The 19,557-nt window shown below is 44.9% G+C and overlaps 1 protein-coding gene and 1 pseudogene across 1 annotated transcript; both read right to left on the bottom strand.

Annotated features, from left to right (window-relative positions):
* Positions 1-3,058: 3,058 nt before the first annotated feature.
* LOC141021042 (small ribosomal subunit protein uS2m-like) lies at positions 3,059-4,411 on the bottom strand (annotated as a pseudogene).
* Positions 4,412-9,462: 5,051 nt separating this feature from the next.
* LOC109749214 (protein MODIFYING WALL LIGNIN-1) lies at positions 9,463-12,081 on the bottom strand. Its single transcript, XM_020308194.3, has 3 exons — positions 11,780-12,081; positions 11,480-11,685; positions 9,463-10,003 (listed from the first exon to the last, which is right to left on the bottom strand). The coding sequence occupies exons 1-3, from the start codon at positions 11,873-11,875 to the stop codon at positions 9,742-9,744; spliced, it is 564 nt and encodes a 187-aa protein (XP_020163783.1). The 5' UTR covers positions 11,876-12,081; the 3' UTR covers positions 9,463-9,741.
* Between the last annotated feature and the right edge of the window lie 7,476 nt (positions 12,082-19,557).

The following is a 19,557-nucleotide window of genomic DNA, read 5'->3' on the forward strand; positions in this document are numbered from 1 at the left end:
TGAGATCTTGACTTTCTATTATCATACAACATAGAAGTATTTAATCAAATCAGAAAGAGCCCTGGGATTTGACCAAAATGGCATAATTGAAAGCTCTCGTCTCAGTCGCTCGCCTAAGAAAAGGTACCGGGTTGCTCCGTGATGAAGAATAAGCAACCCAGCCCAATCCTTGCTTTCATAAAAACAAGGTGAATTTACTCGAATATTCGTTCAATGACTCAATATTTAGTGAGAAATAAAACGAGAATAAAGAGAGAGTCCTCACCTCAATATCGACAACAATGACCTGGCAAGTGAAGTAAAGTAAAAGCAAAGTAGAGCCCGGTTGATGTCAAACGTTTTCAAATCTTACCCACCATATCCATTCATGCACGTTACTAGATGAAAAGTAAAAAATAAAGCAATGATGGTTTTTATCAGAGCCACTTTACAACCGGTTTAGCAACTTCTTCATGCCCCTACGAACAAAATATTTGGAGTTTGACAACTGGTTGACGCCGGTTGATACTCGAATCAATATATCGCCGGTAGATACTTGCTTTTCTAATGAGGTAGACACTTTTCCATGTTAAGGTTTCCACTTCAAACCATCCAGATTTACACTTCAATTTCTCGTTGTTGGCACGGTTTACACTTGACTTCATTCAAACTGACACTTATGTATCTATCTAGGCGGGCGGGCACTTAACCAAACTCAGGTTGACACAAACTATACAAAAGTCTTAATTAGGGTGTTTTTTCCGATCAACCCGAAACTCCGAACAGAACCGACCCTGACTAGACCTTTTCCCAAGCAACTCCGAATACTTGAAAATCTGAATGAAATTTGATAAGAGAAATCAGAGCATGTTTCTAAATTTGTGATAACTACTTATTTATGAGTGAGAAATGCTTCATGCGAGCACCCTTGGCGGCCTGCTTTTGAGACAGGGAGGCCATGCTCGTATCTATGCTTTTCATCATTGGTCTGGTCTACTCGTACCCCACCCCACAAGGTACATCTTGGACTACCGTGCTTCTTACTTGACGCTATAGATTCAGTTCAGTCAGCCCCAGAGACTTATCCTTCAGAAAAAGGTAATCCACCCATATTGGACTTTTCTTCACCTGGCCTCGCGGATTCAATACCGAATTCTCTTCGCATACCGGCCTGCTAATTCCGGGATTAGCTGTTCTCAATGACTGGTGGATGCCTCTTTTCTACCTTAGAAATCCTTTTTTAATGTACCTTCTCCCTCTCTACACCTTCTTTCCGCCTCGCCGCCCAGAAAGACCTATAGAAGAAGGAAGAATTCAATCCGTATACTCCAAGCACCGTAACTATCGCACTTTCCAAGCAACCCTCCAATGAAGAAAGTGCAATTGAAACAATCAAGAACGGAAAAATAATTAGACTCCCTCGTCAATTGTTTGGATTGGAATTAGGCTCCTCTACTCTAGTCGTCCTCTTCTATTTTCGGCAGTAGCTCAGCCCGTTCCGGGCCTTCCTTTACTGAATCTATTAGTAGTTGCACTTTTCGACATATGCCTTTATTTAGGAATTGGTTGTAGGCATCCCCTTCTCTTCAAGGAATTTCTGCGCCCGGTTCCTCATCAAGTGTTGGAAAAAACGGAATATGATGCTTTCTACTTCAGCAGTAGGGTTGGCCTGAAGCCAGCCCATAGAATAGATACGGGCGTGTTCTACACAGGAGTTCTTGTAGAACATGTTCCAATCAAACCTCTTTCCCTTCGTCTCCGGTTTTCAATACGAACAAGTGTCATCCTCTTCTCCCATCGTTTGGATGGAATACCCACGTGGAGCCGATCTTCACTTTTCAGAGACAGGGGCAAGCCGATAATTTGTAGCCTCCCTGGTTGTTTTCTGGAAATTTCAGTAGAAGTGAAGCCCTGTAGGAGCTCCCTAAGGACTCTAGCTAAGACCTTTTTGAGACCCTGGGTGACTCGCGTGGACTTATCCCCTCTCGGTAAGCCGAAGACCATATCGTCTGCGTAGCATGCGTAATAGAAGACTACGGCCCCATCCTCTCGGACCATTACCCTTTCAAGCTTGGCATCCAATATATGGACATAGCAGTGAATGAGGACAGGTTCAATCGGGCTTCCCAGCAGTATTCCTCGCTTCTTGCACGTGTAACTCTTACCTTTTCTATCTACGTGTGGTTTTCATGAAAACCTATTTTATCAACCTATGAACTCCTTTCAATGACAGAGTCTTTGGAGCAAATTGGTTCAGGATTCTAAGGTTAGAAAAGAGTTACCACTCAAGGGAGGAATAGGATATGTGGAAGGCTATCCTGGTGGCTCAAGACTGACTGGTATACCTGGACCAGTCTATATTGAGCCATATTCATCAATTCGTCAGGCAATTTGGCCTCACGCAATGTATCCCTGTTCCACCAGACGCTTAATCAACCCTGGAACACAAGAGAACCCTTCTTATCGAAGAGAATTGCGTATTAAACAGATGAGAGAAATAGCCCTAAATATGTGCATCGAGTAAGTCATTACCTTCTATTCGATCTCCAGTATCGCTCATCAAGTACTTGATCAGATTCCTCTTTTTTCTTGCAATTGCAAAGTGGTGGAAAAAATTTGTATTTCGGTCACCATGTCGTAGCCAATTGGCTCTGCCCCGCTGGAGCCATGCTACTTCTTCTTGTTCAAACAGGTTCTCGAGCAGCAGTCAAATTGACTTCCCCTGCTTGAGCGTAATGCCCGCCCCTGGTGTGGTGGAAAAAGCCTCATTTTCTATTCCTTTTAAAGTCGCTGATGCGAGCTACCAAACAAACAAGATTAGTACAAAAAGCCACAACTAGCACTAGCTTTCGTGATTGCTTATTTCTACCATTCTCACTTTGGTAATTGCTCCTTCTCCAAAATATCACTATGGACAAGATGAGCTAATAGAAAAAGTTAGGGCAACTGATGATAGCGACTCGCCAGACTCGAACTGGCATAGGCGGATCGGACCAAACGAAATTAGCCTTTCTTCCATCAACAGGAATCGCTTTGATTTCGCAGTTCAAGAGGATGGTGGGGGCAACCTCTTTACATCTGCGGGCCGGTAGGCCAGCCAACTAACTCTTCAAATGAAGAACTGATTACTCCACATCTATGAACCTATCATTCCCCGCCCTTGCCCATTATTTCTTTTTGTATCACGCTAGGACTTTGCCTCTTTTTTTGAGGAAAATTATGGAAGTAGAATCTCCTCTCTTTTAAAGGCGTCTTCCAAATCCAATTTAAGATCAATGAGGTCTTTCAGAGAGCCGTTGCTCTTTCCATTAAATTCTAGGATCTCTTCGATCCTATGCGCAAAAGCAAGGTGTGAGCCCGCGACCCCTCGATCGCTCTCAGAGTCAATCGGCCCAAACCGGGTTATGAGCTCAACGAAAAAAAAAGTATTTTTAGAAATTGCCTGCAAAACCGCCTTGCGAGCGTTAGCGTCAGCGTCAGCGCCATCTCCCGATGGATATTTTTTGCGCATCTCCAATAGCGCCTTGGCCCTATTTTCTTCTTCGTCTATTGGGGAAGAAGAAGAGGTGGAGTAGCAGGCGGATCTCATCCCTCCTGCGGACTTCCCTGTACTCAAAGTGACTCTGAGAGATTGCGCTTCTCTACTAATCGCATTCTGTTCAAGAATCACTGTTTTCATGATCGAATGACGAAATAGATATACGAACTGTATAGGATCATTCGCTGGGATGGGATAAGTGATTCTTTTATAGGATTCCCATGGGATCGTAGAATCAACTAAGGATGGAATAGATATTTGTGATCGATCAGCTTCCAGTATGACCGAAGACTTTCTATCTGCATTCAGAATAACCACACAATCAGGTTGTTGGTTCAACCCAAAATTGATCTTCTTCTTTCTTGAACGGAACTTTTTTTATTTGCAAAAGAATTGGTCAAAAACGCCCCGATCTTCCATTGAGAATCATCGAAACAATGAGAATTCACATTTCTTAAATAGCTCGCCATTTCTTCCGTTATCTCATAAATAAATAAATAAATGATTGGTCTTTAAAAAGAAGGAACGGCCTTTTTGACGACTGGGAGATCCTATAAAATGAAGAGCGTTTCGTAAACAAATCAGTGTCTTGTCTGAATCGAGAATAGCAATTCCATTTCTTGAACCACGGATATAGACTTTGAAATGGTGATCAGCTACCCGACGGCCGAGATGTGCATTCGTACAAAGTAATTTAGTACAGACTATCGAAAGCATTGTCATTTTGTGATTTGAGTTCCGGAGATACAGGTGGTAAGTTATGGGTAATGCGGGGGAACTTTAAGACGAGATAGAATACCTAATATGGGAGTGGTTTAAGTGAGAGAATAGCTCCCTTACCAAACCAACTGAGCTATTTGCCATGTTTTTGACAAATGACCTAACTTTGATGTGATGTGCCTGGCTAGCCCGGATCATTCTTAGAGCAGACGAGGTTACCGGAATTACGGCCTTCCGCACAAGAACTGGCACTATTGTAACTCGCTATGGGCCTCCTGCCTTCTCGAAAGAAACTGGCTTTTGAAGAAATTACTCTATTTTACGCATTTAGTTGAAGCGGATTCAAAGAGCTCAATCGAGCAAAAAAGGAGTATCAATATGTCCCTCAGCCAGTCATCCATTTCTCTGGTAAACATGCCCATAACATGCCCGTGCGTTGCAACGGGTGAAAACAGCCCTCACACGCCCTTACCCACTGAGCATGACTAAAGACCTCACCCTCATGCCCATAACATAATAAACATGACTAATACCTCATCCTCAAGTCCACATCTTCCATTTCAATATAACACCAGACACATGTTTCTGCTTGTCATCTTTGTCGTCCTCGTCGTCGGTGGTCATAGTACCAGTTTTCACTAACCAAGGTTGGCCAGGTCCAACAGCTAGATTGTTGAGCCGCCTTCGTGTCCGGCGAAGATCAAGACCGTTGAACAAAGTTTTTTTAATCAGCTAGCTAATATAATAGGGAAAAGCACTGCAATAATATATGTCAGTGTCACCATGTAAACTGAGTAGTTTGTGTCAGATAGACCATGAAATCTTAGTTGGACTCCTCATGCATTTTGACGGGTGTCACTGGGCGAGTGAGACTGGTCGTACGTGAAGACTTGACAGAGAAAAAAGATTCCTTCCATATCCTAGTTTAATAAATTGAATTAAAACAATGCATCAGGTGGGCGTATTTCAAAAACTCCCCAAGTTTTATTAATAAGTATAGATTAAAAAATCATGTTTTAAAATGTTTGCCTTCTCAAATTTAAAGTTCAAAATATATTTGAGTTTTTAAATTTTTGCAAATTTGAAAAATAATCACAACAGTACCTCCTAGTTTTAAAAAATGTTTGTGTTTTAAAAAATACTCAGGTTAAAAAAAGAGAAATATTTTTCTTTTGAAAAAAAATTGAGTTTAAATTTTTTTAACAACTTTGCAAATTTTCGTGTTCTAAAATATATTCACTTTAAAAAGAAATCCTCTTAATATCTGGCGCGACTATTCGCTTAATTTAAAATTTCGCGCGGCTAAATGAACACCAAGTCTTGTTTGGTCTAGTGGTAGCCTTCTGAACGCTACGATAAAACTCCCGCACGACAAACCACCTCGGACATACGAAAATTATCTGGGTCCCACCGTAAACCAAAAAAACTGGAGAAACAATCCTCCCTTTAATATTAGGTAAAGATATATAGTAGAATGTCCTTGTGTTGCCATGGCCCTCTTATTTTTTTCTGATTGCATATATAAACATAATGCATTTTAAATTTCGCATATATAGAAAAAATAGCCTGCAATAATTGAAATGCACTTCACTTGTAATGTACTTCGATAATAATCAAGTGCTCGTAAGTTGCTAAGGAGAAGCTTCTGATGTTTTGCTTCTGTTTTGGATGAGAGCCCGCACCTATAGAACTTTTATTGCTAGTGGTATATTTCACTGGACGATTTAATACTGGACATAAATGCATATATGAATTCACGTCTTATCATGGTATTTTTCTCTGAATCTCGTTATTGTTTCATATTCATCATTCTATTCAGATTTTGATTGCTTACCACATATGTCACATCAGTTCATGAGCTTTGCGAATTGCGGAAGACTTGATGGTGAGTGGTAGCAATGTCATATGGCATTCATTAAGATTTGTAGATACAACGGTTGCCATTATCCAAATACTAGTGGGCAGAGACGCGGCAGGCACGCCCGTGTGATGTCTATCACTTTTTTTAAAGGAAAACACTTCCCCTCGGTCGTTTGATCAGCACTGGGTATCAGCCGGACCCGCTACCATCGGATCGGGTGCAATCGCATGTTGGGGAACGTAGTAATTTCAAAAAAATTCCTACGCACACACAAGATCATGGTGATGCATAGCAACAAGAGGGGAGAGTGTTGTCCACGTACCCTCGTAGACCGAAAGCGGAAGCGTTTAGCACAACGCGGTTGATGTAGTCGTACGTCTTCATGATCCGACTGATCAAGTACCGAACGCACGGCACCTCCGAGTTCAGCACACGTTCAGCCCGATGACGTCCCTCGAACTTCGATCCAGCCGAGTGTTGAGGGAGAGTTTCGTCAGCACGACGGCATGGTGACGATGATGATGTTCTACTGACGCAGGGCTTCGCCTAAGCACCGCTACAGTATTATCGAGGTGGACTATGGTGGAAGGGGGCACCGCACACGGCTAAAAGATCAAATCAATTGTTGTGTCTTTGGGGTACCCCCTGCCCCCGTATATAAAGGAGCAAGGGGGAGGTGCGGCCGGCCAGGAGGAGGCGCGCCAGGAGGAGTCCTACTCCCACCGGGAGTAGGACTCCCTCCCTTCCTTGTTGGATTAGGAGAAGGGGGGAAGGAGGAAGAGGAGAAGAAGGAAAGGGGGGCGCCGCCCCCCCTCCTTGTCCAATTCGGACTAGAGGGGGAGGGGGCGCGCGGCCTGCCCTGGCCGCCCCTCCTCTTCTCCACTAAGGCCCACTATGGCCCATTAAACCCCCGGGGGGTTCCGGTAACCCCTCCGGTACTCCGGTACACTTCCGATATCCAAATATAGGCTTCCAATATATCAATATTCATGTCTCGACCATTTCGAGACTCATCGTCATGTCCGTGATCACATCCGGGACTCCAAACAACCTTCGGTACATCAAAACATATAAACTCATAATATAACCGTCATCGAAACTTTAAGCGTGCGGACCCTACGGGTTCGAGAACAATGTAGACATGACCGAGACATGTCTCCGGTCAATAACCAATAGCGGAACCTGGATGCTCATATTGGCTCCCACATATTCTACGAAGATCTTTATCGGTCAGACCGCATAACAACATACGTTGTTCCCTTTGTCATCGGTATATTACTTGCTCGAGATTCGATCGTCGGTATCTCAATACCTAGTTCAATCTCGTTGCCGGCAAGTCTCTTTACTCGTTCCGTAATACATCATCCCACAACTAACTCATTAGTTGCAATGCTTGCAAGGCTTAAGTGATGTGCATTACCTCTCCGACAATCGGAGTGACAAATCCTAATCTTGAAATACGCCAACCCAACAAGTACCTTCGGAGACACTTGTAGAGCACCTTTATAATCACCCAGTTATGTTGTGACGTTTGGTAGCACACAAAGTGTTCCTCCGGTAAACGGGAGTTTCATAATCTCATAGTCATAGGAACATGTATAAGTCATGAAGAAAGCAATAGCAACATACTAAACGATCGAGTGCTAAGCTAACGGAATGGGTCAAGTCAATCACATCATTCTTCTAATGATGTGATCCCGTTAATCAAATGACAACTCATGTCAATGGCTAGGAAACATAACCATCTTTGATCAACGAGCTAGTCAAGTAGAGGCATAGTAGTGACACTCTGTTTGTCTATGTATTCACACAAGTATTATGTTTCCGGTTAATACAATTCTAGCATGAATAATAAACATTTATCATGATATAAGGAAATAAATAATAACTTTATTATTGCCTCTAGGGCATATTTCCTTCAGTCTCCCACTTGCACTAGAGTCAATAATCTAGATTACACAGTAATGATTCTAACACCCATGGAGCCTTGGTGCTGATCATGTTTTGCTGTGGAAGAGGCTTAGTCAACAGGTCTGCAACATTCAGATCCGTATGTATCTTGCAAATTTCTATGTCTCCCACCTGGACTAGGTCCCGGATGGAATTGAAGCGTCTCTTGATGTGCTTGGTTCTCTTGTGAAATCTGGATTCCTTCACCAAGGCAATTGCACCAGTATTGTCACACAAAAAATTCATTGGACCCGATGCACTAGGTATGACACCTAGATCGGATATGAACTCCTTCATCCAGACTCCTTCATTTGCTGCTTCCGAAGCAGCTATATACTCCGCTTCACACGTAGATCCCGCCACGACGCTTTGTTTAGAACTGCACCAACTGACAGCTCCACCGTTCAATGTAAACACGTATCCGGTTTGCGATTTAGAATCGTCCGGATCAGTGTCAAAGCTTGCATCGACGTAACCATTTACGACTAGCTCTTTGTCACCTCTATAAACGAGAAACATATCCTTAGTCGTTTTCAGGTATTTCAGGATGTTCTTGACCGCTGTCCAGTGATCCACTTCTGGATTACTTTGGTACCTCCCTGCTAGACTTATAGCAAGGCACACATCAGGTCTGGTACATAGCATTGCATACATGATAAAGCCTATGGCTGAAGCATAGGGAACATCTTTCATCTTCTCTCTATCTTCTGCAGTGGTCGGGCGTTGAGTCTTACTCAACTTCACACCTTGTAACACAGGCAAGAACCCTTTCTTTGCTTGATCCATTTTGAACTTCTTCAAAACTTTGTCAAGGTATGTGCTTTGTGAAAGTCCAATTAAGCGTCTTGATCTATCTCTATAGATCTTGATGCCCAATATATAAGCAGCTTCACCGAGGTCTTTCATTGAAAAACTCTTATTCAAGTATCCCTTTATGTTATCCAGAAATTCTATATCATTTCCAATAAACAATATGTCATCCACATATAATATCAGAAATGCTACAGAGCTCCCACTCACTTTCTTGTAAATACAGGCTTCTCCAAAAGTCTGTACAAAACCAAATGCTTTGATCACACTATCAAAGCGTTTATTCCAACTCCGAAAGGCTTGCACCAGTCCATAAATGGATCGCTGGAGCTTGCACACTTTGTTAGCTCCCTTTGGATCGACAAAACCTTCTGGTTGCATCATATACAACTCTTCTTCCAAAAATCCATTCAGGAATGCAGTTTTTACATCCATCTGCCAAATTTCATAATCATAAAATGCGGCAATTGCTAACATAATTTGGACAGACTTAAGCATCGCTACGGGTGAGAAGGTCTCATCGTAGTCAATCCCTTGAACTTGTCGAAAACCTTTCGCAACAAGTCGAGCTTTATAGACAGTAACATTATCGTCAGCGTCAGTCTTCTTCTTAAAGATCCATTTATTCTCAATGGCTTGCCGATCATCGGGCAAGTCAACCAAAGTCCATACTTTGTTCTCATACATGGAACAACCAGGCAATCTCATACATAACTAGTGAAGACAGCGAACTCATTTCCACCGTATCTACCACTCTAATGTTAACAAGAACACCTTTATAAAAAAAAAACAAGAACACCGCACTCCACGAACTACATATGCATGATCCGCCCTGAAAGTGAAACGGACTGAACCTTTCCATAAACCTCCAGAACCAAGCTCCTTAATTATAAGGGCCCATGCCGATGCTGGAGCCGCCGTATGGAGCGCCGCCGGCGGCATCCCGGGATTTGGAGTAGCTGATGTAGTAGAACTCGCTGAGGATGGCCGTGAAGAAGGTGAAGGCTGCACCGGCAGCGAAGACGCCCTTGCGCAGCGTCTCGCAAGAGAGCGGGTCACCGTTGAAGATCCCCCTGTACCGGGTGTGGTATGCATTACGGACTGATCCCGCCAGCAAACACGCCGCTGCGACGAGGAAGGTCAACCTGCAAATGGGAAGCAATCGTCTTGTTGATGAAAATTTCTTAGGGAATTGCAATTGGAATGACTTGGTTGATACAAGTTGGGCGCAGATCCTGACTGCTAAGTCACCTGACTTAGAGTTAGAGAATCTCAACGAAACCTCTAGGTACTGAAAAACATTTGGTCATGTCGGTGTCAGACAACAGCAATAAGGTGAAAGCGCACCAAGTTCAAGTTTCAATATATGCATTGAGGGACACAAGAAGCAGCAATCAGAAACAGTCCAACAAGTGAAACCGGTTCCAAACCGGTGAGGATGGTCAGACAATGGCATGTCTAAATTAGTTCAAGGCTGGGCTAGCTCAGGACACCAAGGAAGCGAAGCCATTTATTGGCGTTGACTTGAGAACTGTTTAGAAAATCCCAATAATGCATGATTTCAAGGAATACCAGATAAACAATTCAGTCACACAGTGCTAAAAAAACTGAAGTAGTTCGACAGTTCATTGAAAAACTTAACTGAAGCATGTGCTCTCACCTCTGGTCAAAAGAGATGAGCATATAAACATGTTGACATTAATTTACTGTAACGGTACAGCTGTTGCTAGTGGTTAGCACAGCTACACAGGTACTGAGTATGAAATAAGAGGATACTACAGAAGATCTCATTAACATTAGAGGAAAGAAAAATGAGGAGCTTTTCTACTACCTGCAGGGAAGCGGGTGATGGAGGTGATACTGGAGACGGGCTCCCAGCGGTGGGATCATTTCAAGGAGGAGATGGAGATTATGGAGGAAACATAGAAGAAGAGGAGGAGCTCAAGGCTGCCGAGAAAAAGGAACAACAGTACCAGTTCAATAAGAGCTACTCCTACTATAGTATAACACAGCACCAGTTTTGTGCCAAAATTTCGTTCAGTCAAGAGATTCTATATACCCAACTTATAACAGATCTAAGGTACCTGCACAATTCTGCATCTCCATAACAGAACTGTCAACAACTACTGAATTTAGCACAAACAGAGAACCCTCAACTGTTCAGCCTTGGCAAATACAGTACTACCGAGCAAGGTAAATTTTGATCTTGTCATCCTTCCAGGCTAACCAAATTAGGCCGCAGCAGGCACCTAGTTCAGACTTCAGAAGGCACTCGACTCTAGTTAGTATAGTAGTAAACTAATTCTTAGCTTGAAATTAATAGCCAACCCAACACGAAACAAGCCAGCAGTAGAATCGACACGCACACAGAGATATGAACCCCAAACTCAACCTCACTTTAGATCTGAAGTGAAGGCTTGAGCGGCATCAGTAAATTCAGGCCACATGGCTAGATCTAACTAATTTCAAATTGCTGTAAAAGCGGAAGACTGAACTGACGGCCACAAATATCAGAAGACAAGGGAGTGGAAAGGAAACTTCAATATTTGTTGGCTGATTATGAGCTACGTCATGCGAGCAACGAGGCACATAACTTAAACATACTGTAACAAATAGCTTACCATGAGAAGAGGAAGAGCATGAGGGCGCAGGCGCGCGAGCCCCCCGGCTTGAGCCCGCGCCCGCAGCAGAAGCACCGGCTGGCGAGCATGACGACGGCCTGCGCGGCGACGAGGAGGAGCAGCGCGCCGACGCCGTAGCCGGTGGCGACGTCGGAGTCGTAGAAGCAGTAGTCGTACTCCTTGGCCAGATCCGGCGTCACCGTGGCCTGCGCAGGCCCCATTTCGCGTGAGTTAGATCAGCAGGGCGGTCACGACTCACGAGATCAGGCGGGCTTCTGGGCGTGCGGGTGCAGGGCTTGCCTTGCTGCGGCGCTGCTCGGCGGCGACGGCGAGGCCGAAGGCGATGAGGTTGAGGAGCAGGGCGGACACCTGCACGACGATGGACGCCATTGCCATTGCCCTCTGTCTCTCCGAGGTGGTTGCTTGCTCTGCTGGGGAAAGTGAGGCGTGGAGCAGGTTAAAAGGTCGCGGTTTCGTGTCGGTGACGCCGGCGTCGGCGTAGTGCGAGCTGGCTAATACAGACGCAGATCTGGGGTTGGTGCTTCCCAAGAAAAAGAAAAATGATCCGGTTAGTTGGCTGGGGAGGTGAGTGAAGTGGACTGCCTAACGGCGGGGGGAGCGTGGAGCGGCCCCGAATGACCGCGACCAACCATTTTTCTTTTTTTCGTTTTTAAATGCACGACCAACCTCCTTGGCTCAAGTGGGACAGAATGAGTCATACAGTACTCCCTCCGTTCCTAAATATAAGTCTTTCTAGAGATTCCATTACGAACTACATACGAATGTATATAAACATATTTTAGAGTGTAGATTCACTCATTTTACTCCATATGTAATCCGTAGTTGAATCTCTAAAAAGACTTAGGTGGTGTTTGGTTCTCTAGTCCTAGGACTTTTTGAAAAAGACTCTCAAGGAGGTGCTTCTAAGAACTTTTAGCAAAAAGACCCAAAAAGTCCCACCCTGTTTGGTTTGCTAGGGACTTTTTCTAGTTCTAACACAAAAAAGTCCCTGGAACCAAACACCCCCTTATATTTAGGAACGAATGTAGTATATGTTAAGATTAATTACAATATATGTAATTAGGGGAAGATCTCCCCTTGCCCAAACAGTCGAGCGATTCCTCCCGCAACCGACGCCTCTCCCATCTCTCCCTGGAACCGACGCATCTCCTCTGATCGTCGTGTCTCTTCGGAGCATATAGATTGTACTTTCCAATGATCGATCAATAGAAGTTTTCCATTCACTTCAGAACACGTTATCACGCACGCTAGAACCACCAGAGAGAGCGAACAACGGAGAAAAGGAAGAGATCGAGACTCGTCGTTCTCTAACGGGACAATCCGGTCGAAGAGGAATTATGCCTTGTGGACAGTGGTACCACAAACTCCATACTGAGGGAGATGAAATATTTTTAAACTTTGAAAAAGATGAATGGAGATATTTTAACTATCGCTGGACGCGATGCGGTGATTGTTGGCACTCGACGTACCATATTTACTCTCCTAAGTGGTACACAAGTGACAATTGAAAATGCTTTATTGTATCCCGACTCTTCATGTACCCTAATCAGTTATCGAGATATCCGTAAAAATGGTTTTCACGTTGAAACCCATAAAGACAACAAAGAGGAGTATCTACTCTTTACAAAGATCACGGATATGGCAAAAAGGTACATGAGAAAATTCCTGTTGGGGATCATAGCAGAATTTTAAAATTTCCTACACATCACCAAGATCCATCTATGGAGTATACTAGCAAAGAAAGGAGTGCATCTACATACCCTTGTAGATCGCGAGCGGAAGCGTTCCAATGAACGGGGTTGATGGAGTCGTACTCGCCGTGATCCAAATCACCGATGACCGAGTGCCGAACGGACGGCACCTCCGCATTCAACACACGTACGGAGCAGCGACGTCTCCTCCTTCTTGATCCAGCAAGGGGGAAGGAGAGGTTGATGGAGATCCAGCAGCACGACGGCGTGGTGGTGGATGTAGCGGGATCTCGGCAGGGCTTCGCCAAGCTTCTGCGAGAGGGAGAGGTGTTGCAGGGGAGGAGGGAGGCGCCAAGGGCTGTGGTGTTGCTGCCCTCCCTCCCCCCCTTTATATAGGCCCCCTAGGAGGGGGGGCGCCGGCCAAGAACCCATCTATGGGGGGGGCGGCCAAGGGGGGGAAACTCCCCCCCCCCCCCAAGTCAAGTGGGGCGCCCCCCACCCTAGGGTTTCCAACCCTAGGCGCAGGGGGGAGGCCCATGGGGGGCGCCCCAGCCCATTAAGGGCTGGTTCCCTTCCCACTTCAGCCCATGAGGCCCTCCGGGATAGGTGGCCCCACCCGGTGGACCCCCGGGACCCTTTCCGGTGGTCCCGGTACAATACCGATAACCCCCGAAACTTTCCCGGTAGCCAAAACTGGACTTCCTATATATAATTCTTCACCTCCGGACCATTACGGAACTCCTCGTGACGTCCGGGATCTCATCCCGGACTCCGAACAACTTTCGGGTTTCCGCATACTCATATCTCTACAACCCTAGCGTCACCGAACCTTAAGTGTGTAGACCCTTCGGGTTCGGGAGACATGCAGACATGACCGAGACGCCTCTCCGGTCAATAACCAACAGCGGGATCTGGATACCCATGTTGGCTCCCACATGTTCCACGATGATCTCATCGGATGAACCACGATGTCGAGGATTCAATCAATCCCGTATGCAATTCCCTTTGTCAATCGGTATGTTACTTGCCCGAGATTCGATCGTCGGTATCCCAATACCTTGTTCAATCTCGCTACCGGCAAGTCTCTTTACTCGTACCGTAATGCATGATCCCGTGGCTAACTCCTTAGTCACATTGAGCTCATTATGATGATGCATTACCGAGTGGGCCCAGAGATACCTCTCCGTCATACGGAGTGATAAATCCCAGTCTCGATCCGTGCCAACCCAACAGACACTTTCGGAGATACCCGTAGTGTACCTTTATAGTCACCCAGTTACGTTGTGACGTTTGGTGCACCCAAAGCACTCCTACGGTATCCGGGAGTTGCACGATCTCATGGTCTAAGGAAATGATACTTGACATTGGAAAAGCTCTAGCAAACGAACTACACGATCTTTTGTGCTATGCTTAGGATTGGGTCTTGTCCATCACATCATTCTCCTAATGATGTGATCCCGTTATCAATGACATCCAATGTCCATAGTCAGGAAACCCATGACTATCTGTTGATCAACAAGCTAGTCAACTACAGGCTCACTAGGGACACGTTGTGGTCTATACATTCACACATGTATTACGATTTCCGGATAATATAATTATAGCATGAACAATAGACAATTATCATGAACAAAGAAATATAATAATAACCATTTATTATTGCCTCTAGGGCATATTTCCAACAGTCTCCCACTTGCACTAGAGTCAATAATCTAGTTACATTGTGATGAATCGAACACCCATAGCGTCCTGGTGTTGATCATGTTTTGCTCTAGGGAGAGGTTTAGTCAATGGATCTGCTACATTCAGGTCCGTATGTACTTTACAAATATCTATGTCTGCATTTTGAACACTTTCACGAATGGAGTTGAAGCGACGCTTGATATGCCTGGTCTTCCTGTGAAACCTGGGCTCCTTGGCAAGGGCAATAGCTCCAGTGTTGTCACAGAAGAGAGTCATCGGGCCCGACGCATTGGGAATCACCCCTAGGTCGGTAATGAACTCCTTTATCCAGACTGCTTCCTGTGCTGCCTCTGAGGCCGCCATGTACTCCGCTTCACATGTAGATCCCGCCATGACGCTTTGCTTGCAACTGCACCAGCTTACTGCTCCTCCAGTCAAAATATACACGTATCCGATTTGTGACTTCGAGTCATCCAGATCTATGTCGAAGCTAGCGTCAACGTAACCCTTTACGACGAGCTCTTCGTCACCTCCATAAACGAGAAACATATCCTTAGTCCTCTTCAAGTACTTCAGGATATTCTTGACCGCTGTCCAGTGTTCCATGCCGGGATTACTTTGGTACCTTCCTACCAAACTTACGGCAAGGTTTACATCAGGTCTGGTACACAGCATGGCATACATAATAGACCCTATGGCCGAGGCATAGGGGATGACACTCATCTTTTCTCTATCTTCTGCCGTGGTCGGGCATTGAGCCGTGCTCAATTGCACACCTTGCAATACAGGCAAGAACCCCTTCTTGGACTGATCCATATTGAACTTCTTCAATATCTTGTCAAGGTACGTACTCTGTGAAAGACCAATGAGGCGTCTTGATCTATCTCTATAGATCTTGATGCCTAATATATAAGCAGCTTCTCCAAGGTCCTTCATTGAAAAACACTTATTCAAATAGGCCTTTATACTTTCCAAGAATTCTATATCATTTCCCATCAATAGTATGTCATCCACATATAATATGAGAAATGCTACAGAGCTCCCACTCACTTTCTTGTAAACACAGGCTTCTCCATAAGTCTGTGTAAACCCAAACGCTTTGATCATCTCATCAAAGCGAATGTTCCAACTCCGAGATGCTTGCACCAGCCCATAGATTGAGCGCTGGAGCTTGCATACTTTGTTAGCATTCTTAGGATCGACAAAACCTTCCGGCTGCATCATATACAATTCTTCCTTAAGGAATGCCGTTTTGACGTCCATCTGCCATATCTCATAATCATAGTATGCGGCAATTGCTAACATGATTCGGACGGACTTCAGCTTCGCTACGGGTGAGAAAGTCTCATCGTAGTCAACCCCTTGAACTTGTCGATAACCCTTAGCGACAAGTCGAGCCTTATAGATGGTCACATTACCATCCGCGTCTATCTTCTTCTTAAAGATCCATTTATTTTCTATGGCTCGCCGATCATCGGGCAAGTCAGTCAAAGTCCATACTTCGTTTTCATACATGGATCCTATCTCGGATTTCATGGCTTCTAGCCATTTGTCGGAATCCGGGCCCGCCATCGCTTCTTCATAGTTCGAAGGTTCAGCGTTGTCTAACAACATGATTTCCAGGACAGGATTGCCGTACCACTCTGGTGCGGAACGTGTCCTTGTGGACCTTCGAAGTTCAGCAGCAACTTGATCCGAAGCTTCATGATCATCATCATTAACTTCCTCCCCAGTCGGTGTAGGCACCACGGGAACATCTTCCCGCGCTGCGCTACTTTCCGGTTCGGAAGGGGCGACTATCACCTCATCAAGTTCCACTTTCCTCCCACTCAATTCTTTCGAGAGAAACTCTTTCTCCAGAAAGGACCCGTTCTTGGCAACAAAGATCTTGCCTTCGGATCTGAGGTAGAAGGTATACCCAATAGTTTCCTTAGGGTATCCTATGAAGACGCATTTTTCCGACTTGGGTTCGAGCTTTTCAGGTTGAAGTTTCTTGACATAAGCATCGCATCCCCAAACTTTTAGAAACGACAGCTTAGGTTTCTTCCCAAACCATAATTCATACGGTGTCGTCTCAACGGATTTCGACGGAGCCCTATTTAAAGTGAATGCGGCAGTCTCTAAAGCATAGCCCCAAAATGAGAGCGGTAGATCGGTAAGAGACATCATAGATCGCACCATATCCAATAGAGTGCGATTACGACGTTCGGACACACCGTTTCGCTGAGGTGTTCCAGGCGGCGTGAGTTGTGAAACGATTCCACATTTCCTTAAGTGTGTACCAAATTCGTGACTTAAATATTCTCCTCCACGATCTGATCGTAGGAACTTTATTTTCCTGTCACGTTGATTCTCAACCTCACTCTGAAATTCCTTGAACTTTTCAAAGGTTTCAGACTTGTGTTTCATTAGGTAGACATACCCATATCTACTTAAATCATCAGTGAGAGTTAGAACATAACGATATCCTCCGCGAGCCTCAACACTCATTGGACCGCACACATCGGAATGTATGATTTCCAATAAGTTGGTTGCTCGCTCCATTGTTCCGGAGAACGGAGTCTTGGTCATCTTACCCATGAGGCATGGTTCGCACGTGTCAAATGATTCGTAATCAAGAGACTCCAAAAGTCCATCTGCATGGAGCTTCTTCATGCGCTTGACACCAATGTGACCAAGGCGGCAGTGCCACAAGTATGTGGGACTATCGTTATCAACTTTACATCTTTTGGTATTCACACTATGAATATGTGTAACATCACGTTCGAGATTCATCAAGAATAAACCATTGACCAGCGGGGCATGACCATAAAACATATCTCTCATATAAATAGAACAACCATTATTCTCGGATTTAAATGAGTAGCCATCTCGAATTAAACGAGATCCAGATACAATGTTCATGCTCAAAGCTGGCACTAAATAACAATTATTGAGGTTTAAAACTAATCCCGTAGGTAAATGCAGAGGCAGCGTGCCGACGGCGATCACATCGACCTTGGAACCATTCCCGACGCGCATCGTCACCTCGTCCTTCGCCAGTCTCCGCTTATTCCGCAGCTCCTGTTTTGAGTTACAAATATGAGCAACCGCACCGGTATCAAATACCCAGGAGCTACTACAAGTACTGGTAAGGTACACATCAATTACATGTATATCACATATACCTTTGGTGTTGCCGGCCTTCTTGTCCGCTAAGTATTTGGGGCAGTTCCGCTTCCAGTGACCACTTCCCTTGCAATAAAAGCACTCAGTCTCAGGCTTGGGTCCATTCTTTGACTTCTTCCCGGCAACTGGCTTACCGGGCGCAGCAACTCCCTTGCCGTCCTTCTTGAAGTTCTTCTTACCCTTGCCCTTCTTGAACTTAGTGGTTTTATTCACCATCAACACTTGATGTTCCTTTCTGATCTCCACCTCCGCTGATTTCAGCATTGAATATACCTCGGGAATGGTCTTTTCCATCCCCTGCATATTGAAGTTCATCACAAAGCTCTTGTAGCTTGGTGGAAGCGACTGAAGGATTCTGTCAATGACCGCGTCATCCGGGAGATTAACTCCCAGCTGAGACAAGCGGTTGTGTAACCCAGACATTCTGAGTATGTGCTCACTGACAGAACTATTTTCCTCCATCTTACAGCTGAAGAACTTGTCGGAGACTTCATATCTCTCGACCCGGGCATAAGCTTGGAAAACCATTTTCAGCTCTTCGAACATCTCATATGCTCCATGTTTCTCAAAACGCTTTTGGAGACCCGGTTCTAAGCTGTAAAGCATGCCGCACTGAACGAGGGAGTAATCATCAGCACATGATTGCCAAGCGTTCATAACGTCTTGGTTCTCTGGGATGGGTGCTTCACCTAGCGGTACTTCTAGGACATAATCTTTCTTGGCAGCTATGAGGATGATCCTCAGGTTCCGGACCCAGTCCGTATAGTTGCTGCCATCATCTTTCAGCTTGGTTTTCTCTAGGAACGCGTTGAAGTTGAGGACAACGTGGGCCATTTGATCTACAAGACATATTGTAAAGATTTTAGACTAAGTTCATGATAATTAAGTTCATCTAATCAAATTACTCAATGAACTCCCACTCAGATAAACATCCCTCTAGTCATCTAAGTGAAACATGGTCCGAGTTAACTAGGCCGTGTCCGATCATCACGTGAGACGGACTAGTCAAGATCGGTGAACATCTCCATGTTGATCGTATCTTCTATACGACTCATGCTCGACCTTTCGGTCTTCCGTGTTCCGAGGCCATGTCTGTACATGCTAGGCTCGTCAAGTCAACCTAAGTGTATTGCGTGTGTTCCGAGGCCATGTCTGTACATGCTAGGCTCATCAACACCCGTTGTATGCGAACGTTAGAATCTATCACACCCGATCATCACGTGGTGCTTCGAAACAACGAACCTTCGCAACGGTGCACAGTTAGGGGGAACACTTTCTTGAAATTATTATAAGGGATCATCTTACTTACTACCGTCGTTCTAAGCAAATAAGATGCAAAACATGATAAACATCACATGCAATCAAATAGTGACATGATATGGCCAATATCATTTTGCTCCTTTGATCTCCATCTTCGGGGCGCCATCATCATCTTCGTCACCGGCATGACACCATGATCTCCATCATCGTGTCTTCATGAAGTTGTCACGCCAACGATTACTTCTACTTCTATGG

This window comes from Aegilops tauschii, chromosome 3 (genome assembly GCF_002575655.3).
Source record: "Aegilops tauschii subsp. strangulata cultivar AL8/78 chromosome 3, Aet v6.0, whole genome shotgun sequence".
NCBI lineage: Eukaryota > Viridiplantae > Streptophyta > Magnoliopsida > Poales > Poaceae > Aegilops > Aegilops tauschii.

Bases quoted from the DNA above. Each gene is read 5' to 3' on its own strand.
- LOC109749214 (XM_020308194.3), bottom strand. From the start codon at position 11,875: ATGGCAATGGCGTCCATCGTCGTGCAGGTGTCCGCCCTGCTCCTCAAC. The intron at 11,686-11,779 runs GCAAGCCCTGCA...GGGCCTGCGCAG, and splicing joins CCGAGCAGCGCCGCAGCAAG to GCCACGGTGACGCCGGATCT. The intron at 10,004-11,479 runs GTAAGCTATTTG...TCCCATTTGCAG, and splicing joins ATGCTCTTCCTCTTCTCATG to GTTGACCTTCCTCGTCGCAG.